This window comes from Chrysemys picta, unplaced genomic scaffold, assembly GCF_011386835.1.
Source record: "Chrysemys picta bellii isolate R12L10 unplaced genomic scaffold, ASM1138683v2 scaf94, whole genome shotgun sequence".
Taxonomy (NCBI): domain Eukaryota; kingdom Metazoa; phylum Chordata; order Testudines; family Emydidae; genus Chrysemys; species Chrysemys picta.
Window position 1 is genome coordinate 97568 of NW_027052801.1, and position 20743 is coordinate 118310.

The window sequence follows — 20743 nt, forward strand, 5'->3', positions numbered from 1 at the left end:
TAGCCAAGCTGGTCGCCTGCCATATTTACTATTCTTTCTACACATCGGGATGGTTTGTTCCTGCAACCTCAATAAGGATTCTTTAAAATACAGCCAGCTCTCCCTGGACCCCTTTGCCCTTCATGTTATTCTCCCAGGGGATCCTGCCCATCTGTTCCCTGAGGGAGTCAAAGTCTGCTTTTCTGAAGTCCAGGGTCCGTATTCTGCTGCTCTCCTTTCTTCCTTGTGTCAGGATCCTGAACTCGACCATCTCATGGTCACTGCCTCCCAGGTTCCCATCCACTTTTGCTTCCCCTACTAGTTCTTCCCTGTTTGTGAGCAGCAGGTCAAGAAAAGCTTTGCCCCTAGTTGGTTCCTCCAGCACTTGCACCAGGAAATTGTCCCCTACACTTTCCAAAAATTTCCTGGATTGCCTGTGCACCGCTGTATTGCTCTCCCAGCGGATATCAGGGTGATTAAAGTCTCCCATGAGAACCAGGGCCTGCGATCTAGCAACTTCTGCTAGTTGCCAGAAGAAAGCCTCATCCACCTCATCCCCCTGGTCTGGTGGTCTATAGCAGACTCCAACCACGACATCACCCTTGTTGCTCCCACTTCTCAACTTTATCCAGAGACTCTCAGGTTTTTCTGTAGTTTCATACCGGAGCTCTGAGCAGTCATACTCCTCTCTTATATACAACGCAACTCCCCCACCTTTTCTGCCCTGCCTGTCCTTCCTGAACAGTTTATATCCATCCATGACAGTACTCCAGTCATGTGAGTTGTCCCACCAAGTCTCTGTTATTCCAATCACATCATAGTTCCCTGACTGTGCCAGGACTTCCAGTTCTCCCTGCTTGTTTCCCAGGCTTCTTGCATTTGTGTATAGGCACTTAAGATAACTCCTTGATCGTCCCTCTTTCTCAGCATGAGACAGGAGTCCTCCCCTGCGCTCTCCTGCTTGTGCTTCCTCCCAGGATCCCATTTCCCCACTTACCTCAGGGCTTTGGTCTCCTTCCCCCGGTGAACCTAGTTTAAAGCCCTCCTCACTAGGTTAGCCAGCCTGCTGGTGAAGATGCTCTTCCCTCTCTTCGTGGAGAGGGGGAGCCCATCTCTGCCTAGCACTCCTTCTTCTTGGAACACCATCCCATGGTCGAAGAATCAAAGCCTTCTCTCCGACACCACCTGCGTAGCCATTCGTTGACTTCCACGATTCGACGGTCTCTACCCCGGCCTTTTCCTTGCACAGGGAGGATGGACGAGAACACCACTTGTGCCTCAAATCCTTTATCCTTCTTCCCAGAGCCACGTAGTCTGCAGTGATCCACTCAAGATAGATGGATGGATAGATAGATAGATGATGAGGTGTGTGGGGATAGATAGATAGAGGGGGTGTGTGGGGATAGATAGATAGATAGATCGATAGATAGAGGGGGTGTGTGGGGATAGATAGATAGATAGATTAGATAGAGGTGGTGTATTAGGAAGAATGGGGAGAAGGTGAGTGTCCAAAAGGACACATAGGTTGATTGATTTACAGCGGGGTCACCGAGATCAGAATCCAGCCCTGACCCCATCGACGTCAGTCAATAAATAACCCGGTCCTGGCCCCTGCGCCCCGAGCTACCCCCTGCATCGCTCAGTGACAAATTTCATTGGCTTTCATTTTCAACAAGTAGGAGAAAAATTGATTTTCATATTTTGTGTTTGTTTTAAAGATTTTCTCCTCCCCTGATACAGTCCGTATGTGTAGAGGGGACAATTTTGGGTGATTCCCCTCATTTCCCCACTGATTTGAAAACAATACAAAGGGGTTAGGGAGGTCTGAAAGCCCAAATCCCAGTCCGACAGTTTTCAGTTCATTCTCAGCCCAGGTCCACCCGCCATTGGCCAATTGCACTAGGGGGCCAGGAGGGGGCACCACAAAGGGGGCACCAGTGGGGCACCAGTGGGGGGGTGACAGCAGCAAGCAGGGTCCTGGAGGAATTAGGAGAAGGTGGTGAGTGGGGGAAGGGGGGCTCCCAGTTCAGAGGGGATCCCATCCCCACCCCTACCCTTTTCCCTCTCCCACCACAGATGGCGGAGATGGCAGAGATGAGAGAGAAGGCAAACAGAAAAGCAGTAGAAGCTGCCAGGAGGGAATATGAACAATTTGTGCAGCAGCTGGTGAGTGCAGAGGGGCTGCGGGTCGGGAGTGAGGGGCACCGACAGGACTGACGGGGGGCAGGGCTGGGCTAGCAGGGGGCTGTAGGTTGGAGTTGAGGGGGCTACAGGTGTGTGAGGCAGAAGTTCCCCCTGTGGCTGGGTAATGCTAGTTCCCGTCCCTCATGGACGATCTCGCCCCCCTCCCGGCAGGACCGTGGCCACCAGAGCATGAGCAGCTGTCTGAGAGTGAAGCCCCTGGAGATGAAGCGACGCCAGGAGGGGAAACGCCAGGAGCTGCTGGAGCGCTGCCGGGGGGAGCTGCGGGGCGAGGACCCCCAGAAACAGGCGGCCTTGGAGGAGCTGAAGCAGGAGCTGGACAAGCAGATGGACGAGTTCCTGTCGGCCTACGGGCAGCGCTTTAAAGTGAAGAAGGCCGAGTGGTTGGGCCTGTACATTGGGCCATCGCCAGCTGCCAACTCGCGCCGGGCACGGGCTCCCCCCCACTGGCACGCGCACCTGCCAATCAGCAAACGGCTCCGGCCCATTGGCTGCCCCTTCAGGAGATGGGACGGGGGAAGCAAGAGATTCTGGGACTTGTAGTTTTATGTACCCAGTGGAGGAGAAGGGGGAGCTGTGGCGCTTATGGGGGGGGTCTAGTGGTTGGACCAGAGCCCTGGGGTAGCAGGGGGCTCCGGGGGCTATTTAAAGTGCCGGGGCTCCAGCTACCTCTGCTGCCTCGGTCCTCTAAATAGCCGCGAGAGCCCCGCAGCTTCCCCAGGGCTCCGGCAGCTATTTAAAGGGCCAAGGTGGTAGAAGCAGGGGGGCCCCTGCCCTACCTGCAGCCAGCCCCTGCTGCACCCCCTGCCCTGCCTCCAGCCCCGCACCCCCTGCCCCCACCAGCCCATCTCCAGCCAGCCCCTGCCTGCAGCCAGCCCGGCACCCGCTGCCTGCAGCCAGCCCCTGCTGCACCCCCTGCAACAGCGAGAATGATTCACCACAGGAACAAGCTACCAAGGAAAGTGGTGAATTCGCCCTCTCTTGCTGTCATTTAATGAAGACTAGATGCCTTTCTGGAATGTGTTTGCCCCCAAAGTAGCTATGGTGTCATACAGGAGGCCTGTGACATGCAGGGGGTCAGATTACATGCTCTAATGGTCTCTTCTGGCCATCAAGTCTACTAATTTCTGAAAAACTGAGTGTAGCATTGGGAGCAGCGTCTGAGGTTTTACTGTCTAGTCGGCTTGCTTCCTAGAATGAACACGCCTTGAGTGGGGTGATCCACAGGGAGTAGCTCAAAGCTCCCAGGTGCCTGGCCAGGGGCAGGACATTAGCACAGCAAGGGAGGGGCGTGGCAGTGACATCACAAAGGCCTTTTGCAGGACCTCAGACTATTGGTCAAAGGTGGTGACCTCACAGAGAGATGCTGACATCAGCCAGGCAGGACAGAGGCGAGTGGCCCGGGAAACCTCAGAGACTCCTGTGGCTTTGCTTCAGCAAGTCTCTGTCTCGAGGTCTCTCTTTGAGGACTGAGAGAACATTCGAGTTCACGTACGTGAGCGGCAGGAGGAACCTCTGTTGAGTTTTCTCCTTCCCTTTTAGTGATTTGTACTAGAAAGCAGACGTCCCTGTGTAGAAGGTAAGAGCCTCCTCGAGGTTTGAAACCTGTTCAGTCTGATCCATCGGGTGAGAGTTGAATTCTAGGCATGGAAAACACGAGCCTAAGGAGGCAGAATTTTATTCCGCACCTGGGATTTTGTCCCTTAGAATCACTGGGGACATTGGGGTTTGTCCTTTTTGTTTCACCTTTTCCTCCAGCCCTCCCTCCTTTCTTTTCTTCTCTTGCTTCTTTTGTCCTTTCCCCTGTTCCCCTCCCCAACACCAGGGTGTGTGTGTTTGTGTGTCGCGGGGGAGTGCTCTGCAGCTCCCACGGTGGGAGGTCCACCCGAAAATGTGGGGCTGAAATAGTGCCCCGGCAGTGATCCCCACCAGTAGCGTAGCTAAGGGCGGTGCAGGGGAAGCAGCCACTTCCCCTCAGCACATTTTCCAAAAGTGGCGCCTTAGTCAGGGGTTACCATGGCGCCAGCGGGCGGGGCCCACGCTCTGCTCTGAAGCTTGGCCTTCCCTGTCAGGCGCTGACCTCCTGCACGCAAATTCAAGATCCGATGGTTAGTTTGAAAATCAGGGCTCTTGGGTCCTATTCCCAACTCTGCCACTGACTGGCTGTGTGACCTAAGACAAGTCAATTCTCCTTTCTCAACCTTAGCTTCTCCCTCTTTCAAGTAGGGATAATAATGATCCGCTCCTACTTACCTCACAGTGGGTGGAGGATGGAGATCCATTGGAGAGTGTCACTAGGAGGAGTGCATAATATGAGGTGTCCTATCACATTTACTCAGATCAGAGTGTGACATAATAGAATAGCTGAAATAGTTGATTTTATTTGTATTTTTTTATTTTGAAATTGATAAGAGCAGCAACTACTTAGCTCAGACTGAAGCATCTTATCTAATTTTCGAGATCTAAGTGTCTCCTCTTGGTGTGCGAGGAGACAATTTAACACACTGTGACAAACAGGAGATGCTTTTGTTTTGCAAGAAAATCTTTTTGCAAAGAACTTTCATCCCACTTGTTATGAGTTCAAGAAACAAACTGGTTTAGTCTGAATGGGATTTTCTGACAGAAACGGTTTCAATGAAATTTCCCCACCATCTTGATTCCAGGGCTCTATCCCTGCCCAGGGGTGAAAGGAACTTAAAGGATTTACCATTACGCCGGAGTCCTGAGCGGGGGTGTAGCCTCAACCGGAAGAGGCGGGGCCTTTCAAGATTTAAAGGCCCAGGGGCTCCGGCTGTGGCTGGGAGCCCCAGGGCCTTTAAATCACCCCGGAGCTACCAGTTGCAGAGGCGGCTGGGAGCCGCGGAGCTCTGGGCCCTTTAAATCACCGCGGGAGACCGGCTGCCGGAGCTCCAGCGGCGCTTTAAAGGACCCAGGGCTCCCCACAGCGGCTGGAGCCCTGGGCCCTTTAAATCTCCGCCGCGGAAGCCGGTCCAGTCCGGCATGGCGTACTGGCTCTTGCCGCTCCGCTGTACCGGACCGGACTGGTTTACTTTCCCCTCTGCCGTGCTTCTGGGCGGTTTGTTGTCCATTAGAACAGGAGTCAGGACTGGTGGCTTCTCTTTCTGGCTCTGCCACCGCCTTGCTGTCTATGCGCGGTGCTCGGCAGGGGCTGGGGCCGGGGGCGCGGGGCCGGGGGCTGGCGCGGTGCTGGGCCAGCGGTACGGGCACTTGGCCGGGGGCTGGCGCGGTGCTCGGATGAGGGCCGGGGCCGGGGGCGGTGCTGGGCCGGGGCCCGGGGCCGGCGCAGTGCTGGGCCGGGGGCCGGGCCGGGGGCCGGCGCGGTGCTCAGCCGGGGGCCGGGGCCGGTGCGGTGCTCGGCCGGGGGCCAGTGCGGTGCTGGGCCGGGTGCCGGGCCAGAGGCCGGCGCAGTGCTCGGCCGGGGGCCGGCGCAGTGCTGGGCTGGCGGTGCGGGCACTTGGCCGGGGGCCGGCGCGGTGCTGGGCCGGCGGTGCGGGCACTTGGCCGGAGGCTGGCGTGGTGCTCGGCCGGGGGCCGGAGGCCGGCGCGGTGCTGGTCCGGGGGCCGGGCCAGTAGCCGGTGTGATGCTCAGCCAGGGGCCGGGGCCGGCATGGTGCTGGACAGGGGACGGCGCGGTGCTGCACCGGGGGCCGGGCACTTGGCTGGGGGCCAGCGCGGTGCTCGGCTGCGAGCCGGGCGGGGGCCGGCGCGGTGCTCGGCCGGGGGCCGGCGCGGAGCTATGCCGGCGGTTCGGGCACTTGGCTGGGGGCCAGCACGGTGCTCGGCCGGGGGCCGGGCCGGGGGCGCGGGCACTTGGCCAGGGGCCGGTGCGGTGCTGGGCCGGTGCCGGCGCGGTGCTGGGCTGGGGGCCGTGCCGGGGGCGCGGGGCCGGGGGCCGGCGCGGTGCTGGGCCGACGGTGCAGACACTTGGCTGGGGGCTGGCGCGGTGCTCAGCCGGGAGCCATGCCGGGGGCCGGTGTGGTGCTCGGCCGGGAGCCGTGCCGGGGGCTGGCGCGGTGCTCGGCCGGGGGCCGGTGCGGTGCTGGCCGGGGGACCGGTGCGGTGCTCGGCCGGGGGCGGGGGCACTTGGCCGGGGGGCCGGCGTGGTGTTCGGCCGGAGCTGGGGCTGGGTGCGCAGGCACTTGTCTGGGGGCCGGGGGCCGGTGCCGGCGCGGTGCTGGGCCGTGGGCCGGGCCGTGGGCCGGCACGGTGCTCGGCCAGGGGCCGGCGCGGTGCTGGGCCAGCGGTGTGGACACTTGGCTGGGGGCTGGCGCTGTGCTCGGCAGGGAGCCGTGCCGGGGGCTGGCGCGGTGCACGGCCGGGGGCCAGTGCGGTGCTGCGCCGGGGGCCGTGCCGGGGGCGCGGGGCCGGGGGGCCGGCGCGGTGCTGGGCCGGCGGTGTGGACACTTGGCTGGGGCCTGGCGCGGTGCTCGGCAGGGAGCCATGCCGGGGGCTGGCGCGGTGCTTGGCCGGGGGCCAGCGCGATGCTGCACCGGGGGCCGGGGCCGGCGTGGTTCTTGGCCGAGCAATTCTCCCAGCACTTTCCAATAGTGGGAAAGTATGAAATCCCCGTTTGACTGCTGGGGACAGAGCCAGAGACGGGGGAGCAACTTGCCCAAAGTCCCACAGGAAAAGGAAAACAACCAGCAGTGGAACCAACAGGAAACCCAGCAATGGAACTCTGGAGTCCTGGTTCTCAGTCCCCTGGTCCAGTCACTCCAGCGGAGCACACTCCCTCTCAAAGCCGGGGGAGTGGACATGGGGGCCTGGTTGTAATTGCCAGCTGTGGGAGGGAGTGTGCAGCAGTGGTTAGCGAAGGGGCCTGGAAAGAAGGCCTGCTGGGTCCCATCCATTCTTCTGACACTTGGTGTGACCCTGTGCCAGTAGCTTCCCCTCCCAGGCCTGGTTCTCATCAGTGGGGTTGGGGTCGCAGTCCCGACAGCCCAGGGGGGTTGGGAGGCTCCAGGAAGGTGTGTAAAGTGCAGGGATGTCGGGATCCCAGAGGCGCTGTCACCCCTGCACTAGGGCGGTGTTCTGCACCCCCTGCTGCTGGCCGAGTTTCTCTGTCCCTTGGCAATAAGACAGACTCTTGTTTTCACAGCCAGCCGATCGCCCCGTGCCATCACCCTGCCTGCTTCCTGGGCAGGGACCTCCTCAGCTCACCACCACCCTCTCCAGCCTGCCTTGGGCTTGGAGAGAGAGGAGAAGGGCGAGGGACGACCCTGAACATCCTCCAACCATCTCTCCGTCACCAGAGCAAGTGAGTGGCATTAGGGTTCCTCGGGGGCGTCCCCTGTCTGTCTGGGGAGAGGCAGAAAGAGGGGGAGAGAATCTCTCCCAAAGGAGATTGGATTTGCAAACAGCCCCCAGGACCCCCTCGCTCTCAGACCGGGAAAGGGCTTCTCCAGAGCCGTCTCCAGTGTGTTTGGCAAGGTCCCAGCAATGGGGCTCCCAGCCCTTCCCTTGTGGGAGACTGTTCCCCAGGCTGAGAGTCTGTGAGCTGGGCCAGACCCAGTGAGCTGCTGAGCATGGAAATCAATGGGAACCGAGGGGGCCCTGGCCTTGCTATGCCTAGGGACTTTGAAGTGGGGAATGGTTTCCCAGGAGAAGTCCAGACTCCTGGGTTCAGGGCCGGGTTTAGCAAGTGCGGGGCCCGATTCCTGGGGCGGCACTTCGGATTGCTGGCTGGGGGAGGTGGCCCCGCGGGGCTGCCACACTCTGGACGGCGCTCTGGCCAGGAATGCAGCGCCACGGGGCTTGCCGCGGTCCGGCCGGCGGTCTGGCCGGGGTCGTGGAGCTGCAGGGCTGTTGCGGTCCGGCTGGGGCTGCGGGGCCACGGGGCTGGCCGGAGCTGCAGCCAGGGTCGCAGGGCCATGGGGCAGCCATGTTCTGGCCGGAGCTCCTGCCGGGCTCGCGGAGCTGCCGTGCTCCGCCGGAGCTCCAGCCGGGGTCACGGGGTCACAGGGCTGCCGCGCTCCGGCCTGGGTCGCGGGGCCACGGGGCTGCCACGCTCCGCCGGAGCTCCAGCCGGGAGAGTGGGGCCGCGGGGCTGCCGCGCTCCGGCCGGCGCTCTGGCCAGGGGAGCGGGGCCCCCGAAGACGAATGCCGCTGGGGTGAGTGCGAGAGGCCCTCTTATGCACGGGGCCCAATTCTGGGGAATCGGGCAAATCGGCCTAAAGCCTGCCCTGCCTGGGTTCTGTTCCTTCTCTAGCCTGGGCGGAGGGTGGGGGGGTGTGAGTGTGGTCTGGGGTGGCAGGAGGGAGCTGCTTGTCCAAAGTGACCAGTGTCTTTGTGACTGACCCCAGTGTTCGAAAAGGACGAGACTCCCCAGTTCTTGCAGCCCCAGCGATGACGAGGGGGAGCGTTGAGGGGGAGCAGATCATACAATGAACTCCTGCCAATGCGGGTAGCTTGCCCTCCCTGCACCCCTGTGGGGGGAGCAGGAGCTGCTCTGGCTGGGGCAGGGATGGGGAGGGACCAAACAGGCTGGTTAGTGAGAGGCTGCCTTGACCCCAGACTCATGCCTGCTTCCCCCTGGGTTCCAGGATGGCCAGGCTCCTGAGGATGTTCGGGAAGAAGGCTGTGCAGGTGGCCCCAGAGCCTGAGGGAAGCAGACAACATCTTCCCCAGGAGCGAAGCGGCCTCTCCGTCCCCGCTGGAGGGGAAGAAGCTTCCGGCCGCGCCAGGAGGTGGAAGCGCCCAGCCTTCTGGCGGAGGAAACCCACTCCCGGCACAGGCGCCGAGGTGGGAGCATCACCTCCCAGGCCAAAATGGAGCTGGGCCAGGCTGCGGCTGGGCAGGCAGGACCCAGCCCAGGGGCGGAACCGGGCAGGGTGGCTCTGGGGCTTGTTGTTGTGTGGGCAGCAGCGGCCCCAGGCGCCCAGCCCCAACTTCCAACAGGGGCCATCGCCCTGCCCGGTCAGTGAGGACCTTCCAGCCTCCTCAGGGCAGGAGGTGGAGGATCCCTCTGCCAGCCCCAGCAGCTCGGGCCGCTCCCCATCCGACAGCAGCAGCGCCTGCGACTCGGCTAGCAGCGTGGCCGACGGACGCTTCTGCTTTGTTCTAGGTGAGGATCCAGGCTGGGCTCGGGGAGGGGTGAGGAGGGGGCTGTGAACACCCTGGGCCCAGGCCCTCAAGCAGTGCTATGGGGGCGGGTCTCCAGCCCAGGTGTCTGGCCTGAGCCATGTGAACTCCACGGACACTAGATGCTGCCACTTTGGTCCTTGGTGCTCCATTGGGCGGGGCTGGGGGGAGGCACCTCCAAGGGAGTCCAGGACAGTGGGGAGGATCTCTTTGCTATGGGCTCCTGAAGGAGTTGGGGGCTGATGCCATCACTGAGAGGGGGGAGTGTGGGGCCCAATCTGCCCTATGTCCCGGAGGTGGGAAGGGGACACATTGTCCCACCATGCCCCTGTCCTTCCCCCGAGTGGCAGCAGCAGTCACCTTGTCCCCTTCTCTCCCTGGTGCAGCGTCCGCCAGGGACTCCGAGGACGACGAGGAGAAAGAAGACCGGGTAGACTTGGTAACAGAGGAGGCTGCTCTCATGAACATCCGAGAGCAGCTCCATGCCCGAGAAAAGGTACAAACGTTCCCCAGCTGTGCTGGAACTGAGATTGTCCTGCTCCTTCCCAGCATCCCGACCCCCTGCAGAAGGTCTTGGCTCTAATGGGGACCTTTCTCCTTCATGATCTGGGACCCCCAAGATGGGGGTGTTTGTCACACACCAGCCGGGGTCTCCTCCCCCCACAGGCACTGTCCCAGTTCCTGACCCTGATTGTGGAGGAGTCGTGGGTGATTTGAACAATAGGCAGGTCCCCACTATCCCCCATTCAGGCCTATGTCCTGCAGCTGGTGTGGCTGGGGCAGGGAGGTCCCTGGCTAACTGGCTCTCTCTCCCCTAACCCCACTCCTGGTGGGCGCAGGACGAGGCGCAGCAGCTCGAGTTCCTGCACGCCATCTACCCCGCGTGCCTCGCTGCCCAGCAGAGAGGGGACTACACAATGGAGCCACACTGCTCGAAGGCGGCTGTGGTGGAGAGGATTGTGGTGAGTAAGACACGGCGCCCGGGAGCTGGAGGGTGGACAGAGACATGGGAGGGGCAGGGGTCTCCCCGGGCCGAGGGTTGGGGGATGGCTGGTGCTGGAGGGCAGCTGAGGGCAGGGATTGCTGGGGCTGAAGATTGGGGAGAGGAGACGGGAGAACTAGTGGGCAGGAATCGGAGGAGCGGGAGGCAGCTGGGGGGATCCTGCTGGCTGTGTAATCTCCTCCTTGGGGAGTGTCAGTGAGGCCCGAATCTCACCCGCTCCTTTGTCTCCTTTGCGTCTCACAGGAGCTCATTGAGGAGATTCCTCCTAACTCTCCACCTGACGCCGTCCTGGCCAACTCCCTCATTGCTGTGGCCAACCTCAGGTACCGCGACCCTCCCGCCCGGTTCTCCTAACCCCGGTGCTGCTCAGGCCCATGGCTGGGAGTCACTGCCCCTCCCACTCCCAGCTCACCCCTCAAGGGGGGCTCCTCTGGCAGAGGTGGCAGGAAGGGTCACTCCCTCTCCTGGCTGCTCTTTTCTTTTCACTCCAGTCACATTGCAATGGCTTTGGGGAGAGGCTGACTCCCAGGATCAGATACAGGAGAGGCAGCAGGGTCCAGGGAACAGGCGCCATTCCTGCCCTGCCACTGTCGGTCTGGGAAACCTTGGCCTTATCATTCCCTGGCTCAGTGCCTCAGTTGCCATTCTCGCCAGCCTCTGCCTATTTCCCTGCAGTTTCACGTCCGTGTTGGTGCCAGTCCCACCCCCGCACTGCACAGTCTAATACCGGCTCCTCTCTCTTGCCAGCACCATAACACCTGCCCTGGAGCCGGAGCTGGAGACCCACCTCCTCCGAGCCACTCTGCACGCCGTCTTCACCCTGGGCACGCAGACGGACATCAACCAAGTCCAGGTAGATCAGCCAGCTGTTATCCTGCCCGAATCCTTGCTAATTGCCTGCAGTGGGATGTGAATGAGAGAGGCCAGGAAATGTGTTTGGGGGTCTCACCAGTGCTTCCCAGAGACCCCTCTTCCCATCCTGTGGCAGGTGTAGCCCCACTTTCCCTAACTCTGACCCATGGCTCTCCCTTGCTTTGCAGGATCTGCATAGGGTCATACCAGACCTCCTGGACGCCATGCTGGGGAACCTGCTGGCAAAGACCCCAGACACGGACAAGCTCCACTACATCTTGCAGGTGAGTCTGGTGAGAGGGTGGGGGCAATTTTACCTTAACTCTTAGATCCATTTTCCAGTCTGTCCTCCTAGCTGGGCCCCCAGTGGCCATCCTTGGTCAGGGCAGTCAGTGCAATGCAGGGTCAGGCCTTTCCTCCTTGAAGGACAGAGGAAGGAGCTGGGACTTCAAGCCAGAGCTCTGCCTGCTTGTGTTGAGCACTGACCACAGGGCCCCCGGCTGGCTTGAGGAGTGAGAGTCTGAACCCCTCCTGGGAGATCTAGAAGATGGTCCTCAGAGAAGAGCCACAGCCTCATTCCTGGAGAAACAGGAGGGCCCCAGAGAATCAGCCCTTGTCTCTGACGGGCCCCGAGATTCCTGGGGGGATTGTGCTCACACTCAGTCCCTTCACCCAGCCAAGGACTTGAGAGCCAGGGAGGGGGGAGGGGTCTGTCTCCTTCCTGGGGAGCTGTTCAGGAATCAGGTGTTCAGGGAGGATGGGACCAGCCCCAACACTGAGCATTGTCCCAATCTAGAGAGACAATGACAAGTTGTGACCTGCAGGATACAAGCATCGTCCTGGGGGCAAGAGTCCCCTTCTAAAGCTCTGCAGTCAATGAATCTGATATTCCACCCTCACCGCATGCAATGTCTCAGCCCCCTTGGGATGGGGGGGGCCATTAGCACTACACATGCACCCCCCCATCAATCCTGAGCTGCCTCCTTTCCCCACAGCACATTAACTACTGGACCGTGTCCAGGGTGCCACGAGAGAGAGCCAGGGCCATCAGGAGCAGCGCAGCCCTGCTCACGTCCGTCATCTCCCTCCCTGACTTTGACGTAAGTGGCCTCTGAGCCCAGCTTCCTGACTCCAGGCGTAGGTGGGCTGGATCCAACGGGCTGGAGGATCTGCTGCTGCAGGGGCTGTGGGCTAGGAGTGTTCCTCTTGGGGAGGCAGAGTCAGAGCAGAGAATGAGCCTGGCTTGAGACAAGTTCTTCTTGTCCTGGTTAAGTGAAGACTCTCGCTTGTAAGGAGACCATGCTCCAGGTTCTTGCCTTCTTGTCATCCTGGAGCAGCTGGGGAAGCAAATCCTCCTGGAGGGCCCTGCCCACATCCCTGTTCTCCGGGCTCCCTTGTGGGCAGAGATAACTAAGGATCCAGCTCTAGCTCCTGTCCTCTAGCATCTCCTGCAGAGGGGTTGAGGGGAAGGAGAGTCCTGGCCCAGGCGGGGACTGGGAGCTGACAGGAAAATGCTGATGGAGTCCCCTCTCCCTCTCCCTTCCATTAGAACTCAGCCGAATTCCCCAGGATGGGCCACCACGTGGCACAGCTGGCTCTGTTCGTAGGTGACCCAGACGAGGACATCAGCCAGCAGGCCAGGGAGGGGGTTTACCGGCTCTACCAGCTCCTGCTCCGCCAGACGGGTAAGGAACCCGGCTAGACGAGTGAGACTGGGACCCCAGCCAATTTCTCTCCGAGTGACCCCGGCTGGCGGATCAGTCTCTCTCTATCTCTTTCTGTGTTCTCCACTACCCCCGCAGTTCTGTTGGGCTCTGCCCACTGTGCAGCCACATATGGGATTGGAAGGACACAAGCCCTGCAACCAGAATGACCAATGTGTATGTGTCTCTCTCTTTCCCAGACCTGAACATCCATGAGGTCGAATACCTTTGGTGCTGGGACTGGCACCAGGACAACAGGCTCCTCGGCTATAAGAACACAGCCAGGGTGGGGGAGGTAAGGACGCTCTGCCAGGGCATGGCACAGCTCTGCAGGGCAGGTGACTGCCTCCTGGAGCCACGCAACAGAGTTGCCGTTCTAGGCCAGGATTTGGAGCCTGGTTCAGGGCAATCTGCTGAAGCCTCACATCTGGTTGGTTTCAGGTTTTTGCCAAATTGTTCTCGGAGGGGCAGAGAAGCTTCTTCCTGCAGACAACAGTGCTGGCCATGCACGACCCCCAGCTGCGTGTCAGCCAGGCTGGGCTGCTCCTCACTTACTCCCTCCTGGGGCAAGCCGAGCAGCTGATGGGGAGCAAGGTGAGCAGCTGCATTAGACTCAGGAGATTGGGGCGGGGCCCAGGCCTCATTCCCATCCTCTGGCCATTCGCCGGCCTGGCAGCAAGGCGACCGGTGGGGAATGAGAGTGAGAGCAGGTGCTCCTGGGAAGGGAGATGAATTCACCTCCATGAGCAGGAGGGAGCCAGCTTGTTCCCGGAGCAGCTCCAGCCCAGCTCGTTAGCAAGGCTAATGATTGACAAGCATTGCCTCAGCACGGACTTCTGTTCTTGGGAAGGGCAGCAGAGTCCTCTACGTGCCCTCTGCGTGCCTCTCCTGTCACCCGTGCCACCACCCAGAGTTGTTCCCATCACTGGCAGCCTGGGAGGCCAAGGACTGAGGGGTGATGGCGACTGAGCGGGCAGTTCTGAGGCACATGGGCGGGGGAAGCTCGTCCTGCTGCCGGCAGGGCTGGACTCGCTCTAGAGAGAACTGGAGGATTCAGTCAGCGGGGGCTGCTGATCTGCCCCATTCACCAGGGCTGCCATCCTGCGGCTTCAGCCTCAGTGGCTGGGATGACTTGGGGAAAGGTCTCAAGCTGCCCACATCCCACTTCACTGCTGCCAGAATCCCTCCGCCCCCCGCCCCGCTAGAGCCCCCTCCCTGCCCAACCTGGGTGGGGGTGGAGGAGAGGGGTCAGAGAACTTGAGCTGTGGATTGGAGGTGGAACAGCTGTCAGGGGCACTGGCTGGGAGGTGGCAGGAGCTCCCCCTACAAGGAGGTTGTTGGCACTGGAGGTCCCTTAAAAGGAAAACAAGACTCCATTCTGGGGGTCAGGAGGGGGACTTCATCCCTCAGAGGTGCGTGGGTGCTGGGTGGAATTGCTGCTGGTCCCAGGTGCCCTTAATTCCCCCTGATTCCACGGGGGCATCTGAGTCTCTGACAGGTCCTCGTTCCCTTGCAGCAGGAGGTCGTCACGGCCAACATAATGAATCAACTTCACATCATCCGGCACTTGCGCCAAGTGCCGGAGGCGCTGCAGGAATTCTGCCTCCAAGGCCACCAGCAACTCCTACTCCCTCTAAACGGGGAGTGCAGTGAGACTGAGTGGCCTCCCTCCGAGCAGGAGAGCGAGGGCCCCTCTACACGCCCCTTGGAGGGCAGAGCCTATATCACCCCACCCACCTTGCCTGTTGGCTGGCCACCGGGGCCTCTGGTAGACGCTGTTGCAACTGAGCGGCCTCCCTCCGAGCAGGAGAGCGAGGGCCCCTCTACACGCCCCTTGGACGGCAGAGCCTATATCGCCCCACCCCCCTCGCCTGTTGGCTGGCCACCGGGGCCTCTGGTAGACGCTGTTGCAACTGAGCGGCCTCCCTCCGAGCGGGAGAGCGAGGGCTGCCCTACACGCCCCTTGGAGGGCGGAGCCTATATCGCCCCGCCCCCCTCGCCATAAGGACCGGGGCGTGGGGTCGGAAATATAAAAGGCCGGCCCTTCACCACAGTTGGGGGACAGCCCGCAACAGAGGAGGACACTTGGCCTGTTCTCCAGAGTCCCCTAACCCTAACCCCAGACATGGACGAGGACTGGCCCGGAGTACCCGCTGCGGTTTACCCCAAGGAGCCGGAAGAGGCCTGGAGGCCGCAGATACCAAACCCCGGGGAGGCAGGAAGTAGCCCAGGGGCATCCCGGGAGCTGCTGGCTGCAGAGCCCGGCGCGGCTCAGTCGGCGTGTTGCGGCTGGATCCCCGCCGACGCAGGGGCAACCAATCCTGCCCCTGCCAGCGCCTTGGGCTGGGACGCGGGGGAGGAGGGTGGGACCGCGTCCCCCTGCCACTCCACCCCGGGTGGCTGACCCCCTACACGGTGCAAGGGGGCTCTAGGCCAGGACAGGAACTGTTTGTTGGCTGGCCACCGGGTCCCCACCCAGGCCAGGGCCCGCCCTTGAAGTCTGGTTGTTTGTGGGGTGCTTGGGCCCCGCCCAGACCTGAGCCACCCCCGATACAGTGTGTTGAGGGGCTGACCACTTGAGCGACCTCAGCCCAGCAGCGCCGGCTCTACCATTTTTGCTGCCCCAAGCAAAAAAAAAAAAAAATACAACAGCGCTCGGACTGCCAAAGTGAGCAAAAAGAAAACCAAAAAACTCCCAACCACTTGGACTGCTGCCACCCGAACTGCCAAAGCAGAAAAAAAACCAACAACAACAAAGCTCGGACTGCCGCCACCCGAACTGCTGAAGTGCAAAAAACAAAAAAGTCGCCCGGCCTGTGCTGCCCCAAGAATGGACGGAATGCCGCCCCAGGCATGTGCTTCCTCCGCTGGTGCCTGGAGCCAGCCCCGCAGCCCAGGCCACAGCCTGGTTGCGACAGCTGATCGCTGAGGTGGGGCGGCTGCTCCACCCCCATGCAAGAGGGCGCTAGAGTAGGCCAGAGCGGCTGCAGAGGCTGGTAGCCAATCAGAGAAGGGCCAACTGAGAGCCAATCAGGGCCGAGATTAGAGCCAGCCAATCAGGACTAAGCTAGGCCCTATATAAAGGCTGCCCAGGCGAGCAGCAGGCAGTATCCCCCAGACCTTGATGGGAGAAGGTCTGTCTTCAGAGCAGTAGACCAGCATCTCCAAAAGAGCAGTGCTGGGCAGGCTGAAGGGAGCATACTACAGCTCCGGCCCAAGACCTGCCAGACTGCGGGCCCTGATAGAAAGGGCCTAGAGGGCCAAGAGGAGAAGTGGCCCAGGGACAGTTGGACAAGGGGAGAGCAGGGAGACTGCCACTAGAGGATCCCTGGGTTTGGACCCAGGATAGTTGGTGGGCCTGGGTCCCCCTGTTCCCTCTTGTACTGCACTTGGCCATGTGGTGGCTGAGTCAAACTGCAACCTCCCTTGAGACAAGGGGCTAGACTTTGGGGGTTTTGGTTGGCCGCTGAGGCATGTGCAAGGACTGTTGCTAACCTGCTTCCTCCTCCCCGTCGGAAGGAGATGAGGATGGATTAGGGGGCACTGCTGGAGGGAAGTGGCCTGAAGAAGGACACCATCAAGCGGACTAGGCAGATTGTGCCACATGGAGAGTCCAAAATGGTGGAGAAAAGAGACTTCTATTGGAGGGCCTGGGTGGCTCGGCTTGCCGAACAGCAGAGGGAGTTGTTCTGGCTGCTGGGGAGGTCGGCACCCAGACCAAACAAGAGATCCGTCACCGAGGGCGAGAGGCCAGGAACGCTGAACTGCTTCGCCTGTAGGTGACAGGGACACTAAAGGAGGGAGTGTCCCTCCTGGGATGGGGCAGAGAGACCCCACCTAGAAAAGGCACCCCCTGTGAGAGTAACAGGGGGGCCCCCAGCTTGTTGGGTCTGTGGGGAGCCAGGGCACCTGAAGAGAGAGTGCCCCTACAGGACTCCCAAGGCCCAGGCCAGCCCAGAAGGAAGGGCTAGGGCCCAAACAAGCAGGAGTAGGGATGTGGCAGGGGGAAGACCCAGAAAGTGCTTCCACTGCCACCAACGGGGACATCTAAAGAGGCACTGCCCCCTGAGGCAGAAAGGGGGAGTGTCTGAGACAAGGGCTCGGTCAGAGACTAGCCACAGAGAAGAGGTGGTGAAGACGGAGGCCCCTAGAGAAAAAGGGGCTGGGGCAGAGAGGCCCCACCGAAATGAGGGAACCCACATAGGAGCCAGGAGGGCCCATGTGGGAACCCAAACAGAAGTAGGAACCCACGTAGGACCAGGGCGTTCAACAGTGCGAACCCAGACCCTACAGCTGGGAAGCTGCTGACTCCAGACTTTGGCGGGCCTGTGAGAGGAAAGGGATGCCCTGCAGGCCCCACTACGAAGGAAGCTGGGGTGATAGGGACCCCTTTCCTCCCCTCCCCCGTGAGCATTTTTTAAGGGGGAGGGTTTGTGGTGGGACGGCTGCCCCACCCCCATGTGAGAGGGAACTAGAGTAGGCCAGAATGGCTGTGCAAGCCGTCTTCCAATCAGGGAAGGGCCTACTGAGAGCCAATCAGGGCCGAGATTAGAGCCAGCCAATCAGGGCTAGGCTAGGCCCTATATAATGGCTGCCCAGGAGAGCAGCAGGTAGTGTGTCCCAGAATTTCATGGGGGAAGGTCTGTCTCCAGAGCAGGAGACCAGCATCTCGGGCTGGGCAGTACTGCATCTGGCCATCCGATGGCCGAGACAAATTGTAACCGGCCCTTGAGACTAGGGGCTAGACTTTGGGGGTTGCAGTTGGCCATCAAGGCAGGTGCAAGGCCTGTTGCTAACCCCCGCCCCTGGAATGGGGTGAGGATGGACTAGTGGGCACTGCTGGAGGCAGTGTCAAGCGGTGAGCAACGCGGCTCCAGATGCCAAGGGAGGACAAGAGACGGATGGGACGCTGCCAGCAGAGGGCGTTCCCCATGGACTGAGCTCATTCCCAGAGCGACCAGCGGGAGGCGCCATGCTGGTGAGTCCCAACCCTGTCAAAACCGCCCAGCCCTATTGTGGGCCCACTGCTACCCTGCAGACTCTGGTCAGGACCAGACTGGGCCAGCTGGAGTGGCCCTCTTCCTCTGATTGGGAGAGCGAGAAGGGGAAATGGAGCCTCCTGGCACTCACAGAAACTCTCTCCCCTCTCTGTGGAGCAGGGTTCTTCCCTCTGCCCCCCAAATTCCTTCATATGGGGCAGGACCTCTTTCCCTTGCACCCACTCCCCTCCTCCCTATCCTTGGTCTACCCCCGCTCATTCCCGCTACGCCCAGGCAGAGCTCTCCCTGCCCCATATGGTGCAGAAAAGCCCTTGTGTCAGGGCCACAGCCCCACTGGGGCTCGGAAAGCTCCACTTTTGAGGAGGTGGGGGTGGGACAGAGGCTCAGGGCTAGCTTCACCTTCTGCCCTTTATTCTCCCCTTGGCCCTTCTATGGGGTCTCTGGGTGTCACAGGAATAGGAGCCTCCTTCCAGCTGTCTTTCAGGCCCTGGGATCTGGCACAGCCTCCCAGACGGGCGCTTCCTGTAGCTGAGCCACGTCAGGGAGCAGTGGGGACAGGTCACCTCGTCCCAGCAATGCCGGCTCTCAAAGAGGCTTAGATGGAAGACCCCAGTCCCTCATGGAGGTAAGAGCCATTTACTTCTTGGGGCGTGTGGGTCTCTTGGGGGAGAAATGGCATCCCCGATGCATAGCCTGTCTGGGAGCTTTCCCTGTCCCTGGATCCCAGCCCTGGTACAGAGCACTATTTCTCATCATGATATCCTCCTTTTATTCTCAGAGGCAGTGTCCAGGATCCTGGAGACTGTTTCCTGCTGCAGGAGGTTTGAGCAGGGAGAGATCACTCACTGTCACGACCCAGGGGTCTCCAACCCGGGTCTGCAGGGTTCATGGGAGCAGCCACACTCCAACCCTCCACCTGGAAGCCTGCTGAAAATTGCTTACCTCGGACCCATGAAGTTTAGCCCCAGTTTGAGGCTCCACTCCTGAGGTCCTATTGGAGGAGTCCCAGGAAAGCTCACTGGCCCCCTGGCCCTACGTAAGACAGCAGCAGGAACACGAAGCTGACTGAACACCAGGCCTGCTCCCGGTTCTGGACTGTGCGCTGCCTGGTTCTGCTGCCGCTCCCCTGGCTTGATTTCCTGGCATCTGAGTTGTGGTGGTGATCGCAAGTTTGTCTTTTGCTGCTCATCTTCCAGTATCCTGACCTGGCTGACTCTCCACTCCTGTCATGTGAGTGTGGACTCTGGCTCTGACCAGTAGGTCTGGCTGCCCTTGACCCAGCCATGACATTGACTTTGGTACAACTTCTCCATTGCCCCTTTCTGATCTCCAGGAAGATACACCAGTCCCTTGGCTCCCAAAGTCCCAGTTGCCCGTTATTCATGGGCTGAGGGGTAGTGCTTGTATCGCCCCACCCCAGCTGCTTTTCCTAGGGGAATCTCCCTAGAGCAGAGGAGAAATCTGCTCTTTTCTTAGGATCAGTCCCACTCTGGCCTCAGCTCGGCTACTTCGTTTACCTGGGGTCAGGCACCACTTTTGAAGCCCTTAGCGTGGGGGTGGAGGTGGGAGCAGAGGCTGAAGCTCCAGCAGTTTCCACCAAAGAACACCCCCCTGTCTTTCTATGGTCCGGCTAGGGCTCCCCATCCATCCTGGAGCTGAACACCAGATGGGAGCTGATGGATTGTCCTTGGTGGGCCATGTTCTTGTGTGTGATGAGAGGGCCAGGAGCAGATGCATCACGCCTGGCCAGGGCCGGGCTAAACAGCCCGTAATGCTAGGTGAGTCAAACCAGGGCCACAATACAGACACCCTGGGCATCCATGGGGACTGAATCTGGGCCCTTCACTACCAAGAGCACAACTGGTTCCAACTTGAGTCATGACGCTGGTGACCCCTGCCAGCCCCTCTGAGGTGGGTCAGTATTATCCCTGTTCGCTGGCTGCAAGGTCACACACGACGTCCCTGACAGAGGCAGGAAGGAAGCGTGGGACTGATACCAGTCCAGCTCCAACCGCTAGACTCCACCCACTTCCAAAGTCCGAGAACCCAGGAGCCCTGCCTTTGACACTAGGCCTTAAATGACAAGACCAACCTCCCTCCCACTCAGGAAGCCATAGAAGGGAGCATCTGCTGAGCTCCCCTTGGCTATGCCGCTGTCAGAGACCATTGCTAGTGGGTGCCAAGTGCCTGAGCAGGGAACTGCTTGAGAGCCTCCTAGAGACTCGCAGGTGTTTGACTGTGACCCTCAGGGAGCCGTGGCAACAGACTCTCCGGCTCTAACAAAGGGTTTCTGTTCTCCTAGACACTCAGCCCGTGAGGCCACTTTGCAGAATGGGGAAGAGCCCTTTGGCGAGGCGTTGGAGGATTCACCATGAAGGTGGCAGCAGCGGCAGTGCCTGGGGTCCCTATGGGCCAAGCCTCAACTCCTGCCAATCCAGGCTAATCTCCCCCTGCTTTCAGCAGCGCTTGGCTTTAGCTGCTGGGCCTGTGAGCCTAGACCAGGGGTCTCAAACTCAAATGACCACGAGGGCCGGCTGAGGACTAGTTCATTGGCCCGAGGGCCGCATCACTGACACACACCCCCCCCTCGCTGCCCCCAGTCCTGCCCCCAGAGGGGGCAGGAGGAGTGTGGCAGGGGCTTAGGGCAGGAGTTGAGGTGCAGGGGGCTCAGGGCAGGGAGAGGGAGAGGTGAGGTAGGGGGTTGGGGTGCAGTAGGGGGCTCTGGGCAGGGGGTTGGCGTACAGGGTGCAGGAGGGAGTGTGGTGTGTGGCAGAGGGTTGGGGTTCAGACAGGGGGCTCAGGGCAGGGGGTGGGGGATGCAGAAGGGGGCTCAGGATAGGAAGTTGGGGTGCAGGAAGGATGTAGGATGTGGCAGGAGGTTGAGGGCAGGGAGTTGGGGTGCA

General features: G+C 60.7%; 2 protein-coding genes and 1 long non-coding RNA gene across 3 annotated transcripts in view; all 3 read left to right on the forward strand.

The window, feature by feature from the left end:
- The first annotated feature begins 1402 nt into the window (after positions 1–1402).
- Positions 1403–20743, forward strand: part of LOC135977999 (trichohyalin-like) — a 55331-nt gene continuing 35990 nt past the window's right edge. The window contains exons 1-2 of the mRNA XM_065579121.1: positions 1403–2145; positions 2335–2547. Coding sequence (XP_065435193.1) covers positions 2056–2145; positions 2335–2547 — 303 coding nt within the window. The 5' untranslated portion in view covers positions 1403–2055. The remainder of the gene's footprint in view (positions 2146–2334; positions 2548–20743) is intronic.
- On the forward strand, positions 13032–15065 carry LOC135977992 (formin-2-like). Its single transcript, XM_065579116.1, has 3 exons — positions 13032–13135; positions 13282–13434; positions 14357–15065. Exons 2-3 carry the CDS (start codon positions 13345–13347, stop codon positions 14843–14845), a joined length of 579 nt encoding a protein of 192 aa, XP_065435188.1. The 5' UTR covers positions 13032–13135; positions 13282–13344; the 3' UTR covers positions 14846–15065.
- On the forward strand, positions 17015–19881 carry LOC135977993 (uncharacterized). The gene is made up of 3 exons (XR_010595429.1): positions 17015–17818; positions 18294–18465; positions 18619–19881. It is a non-coding gene; the product is annotated as an uncharacterized LOC135977993 (long non-coding RNA).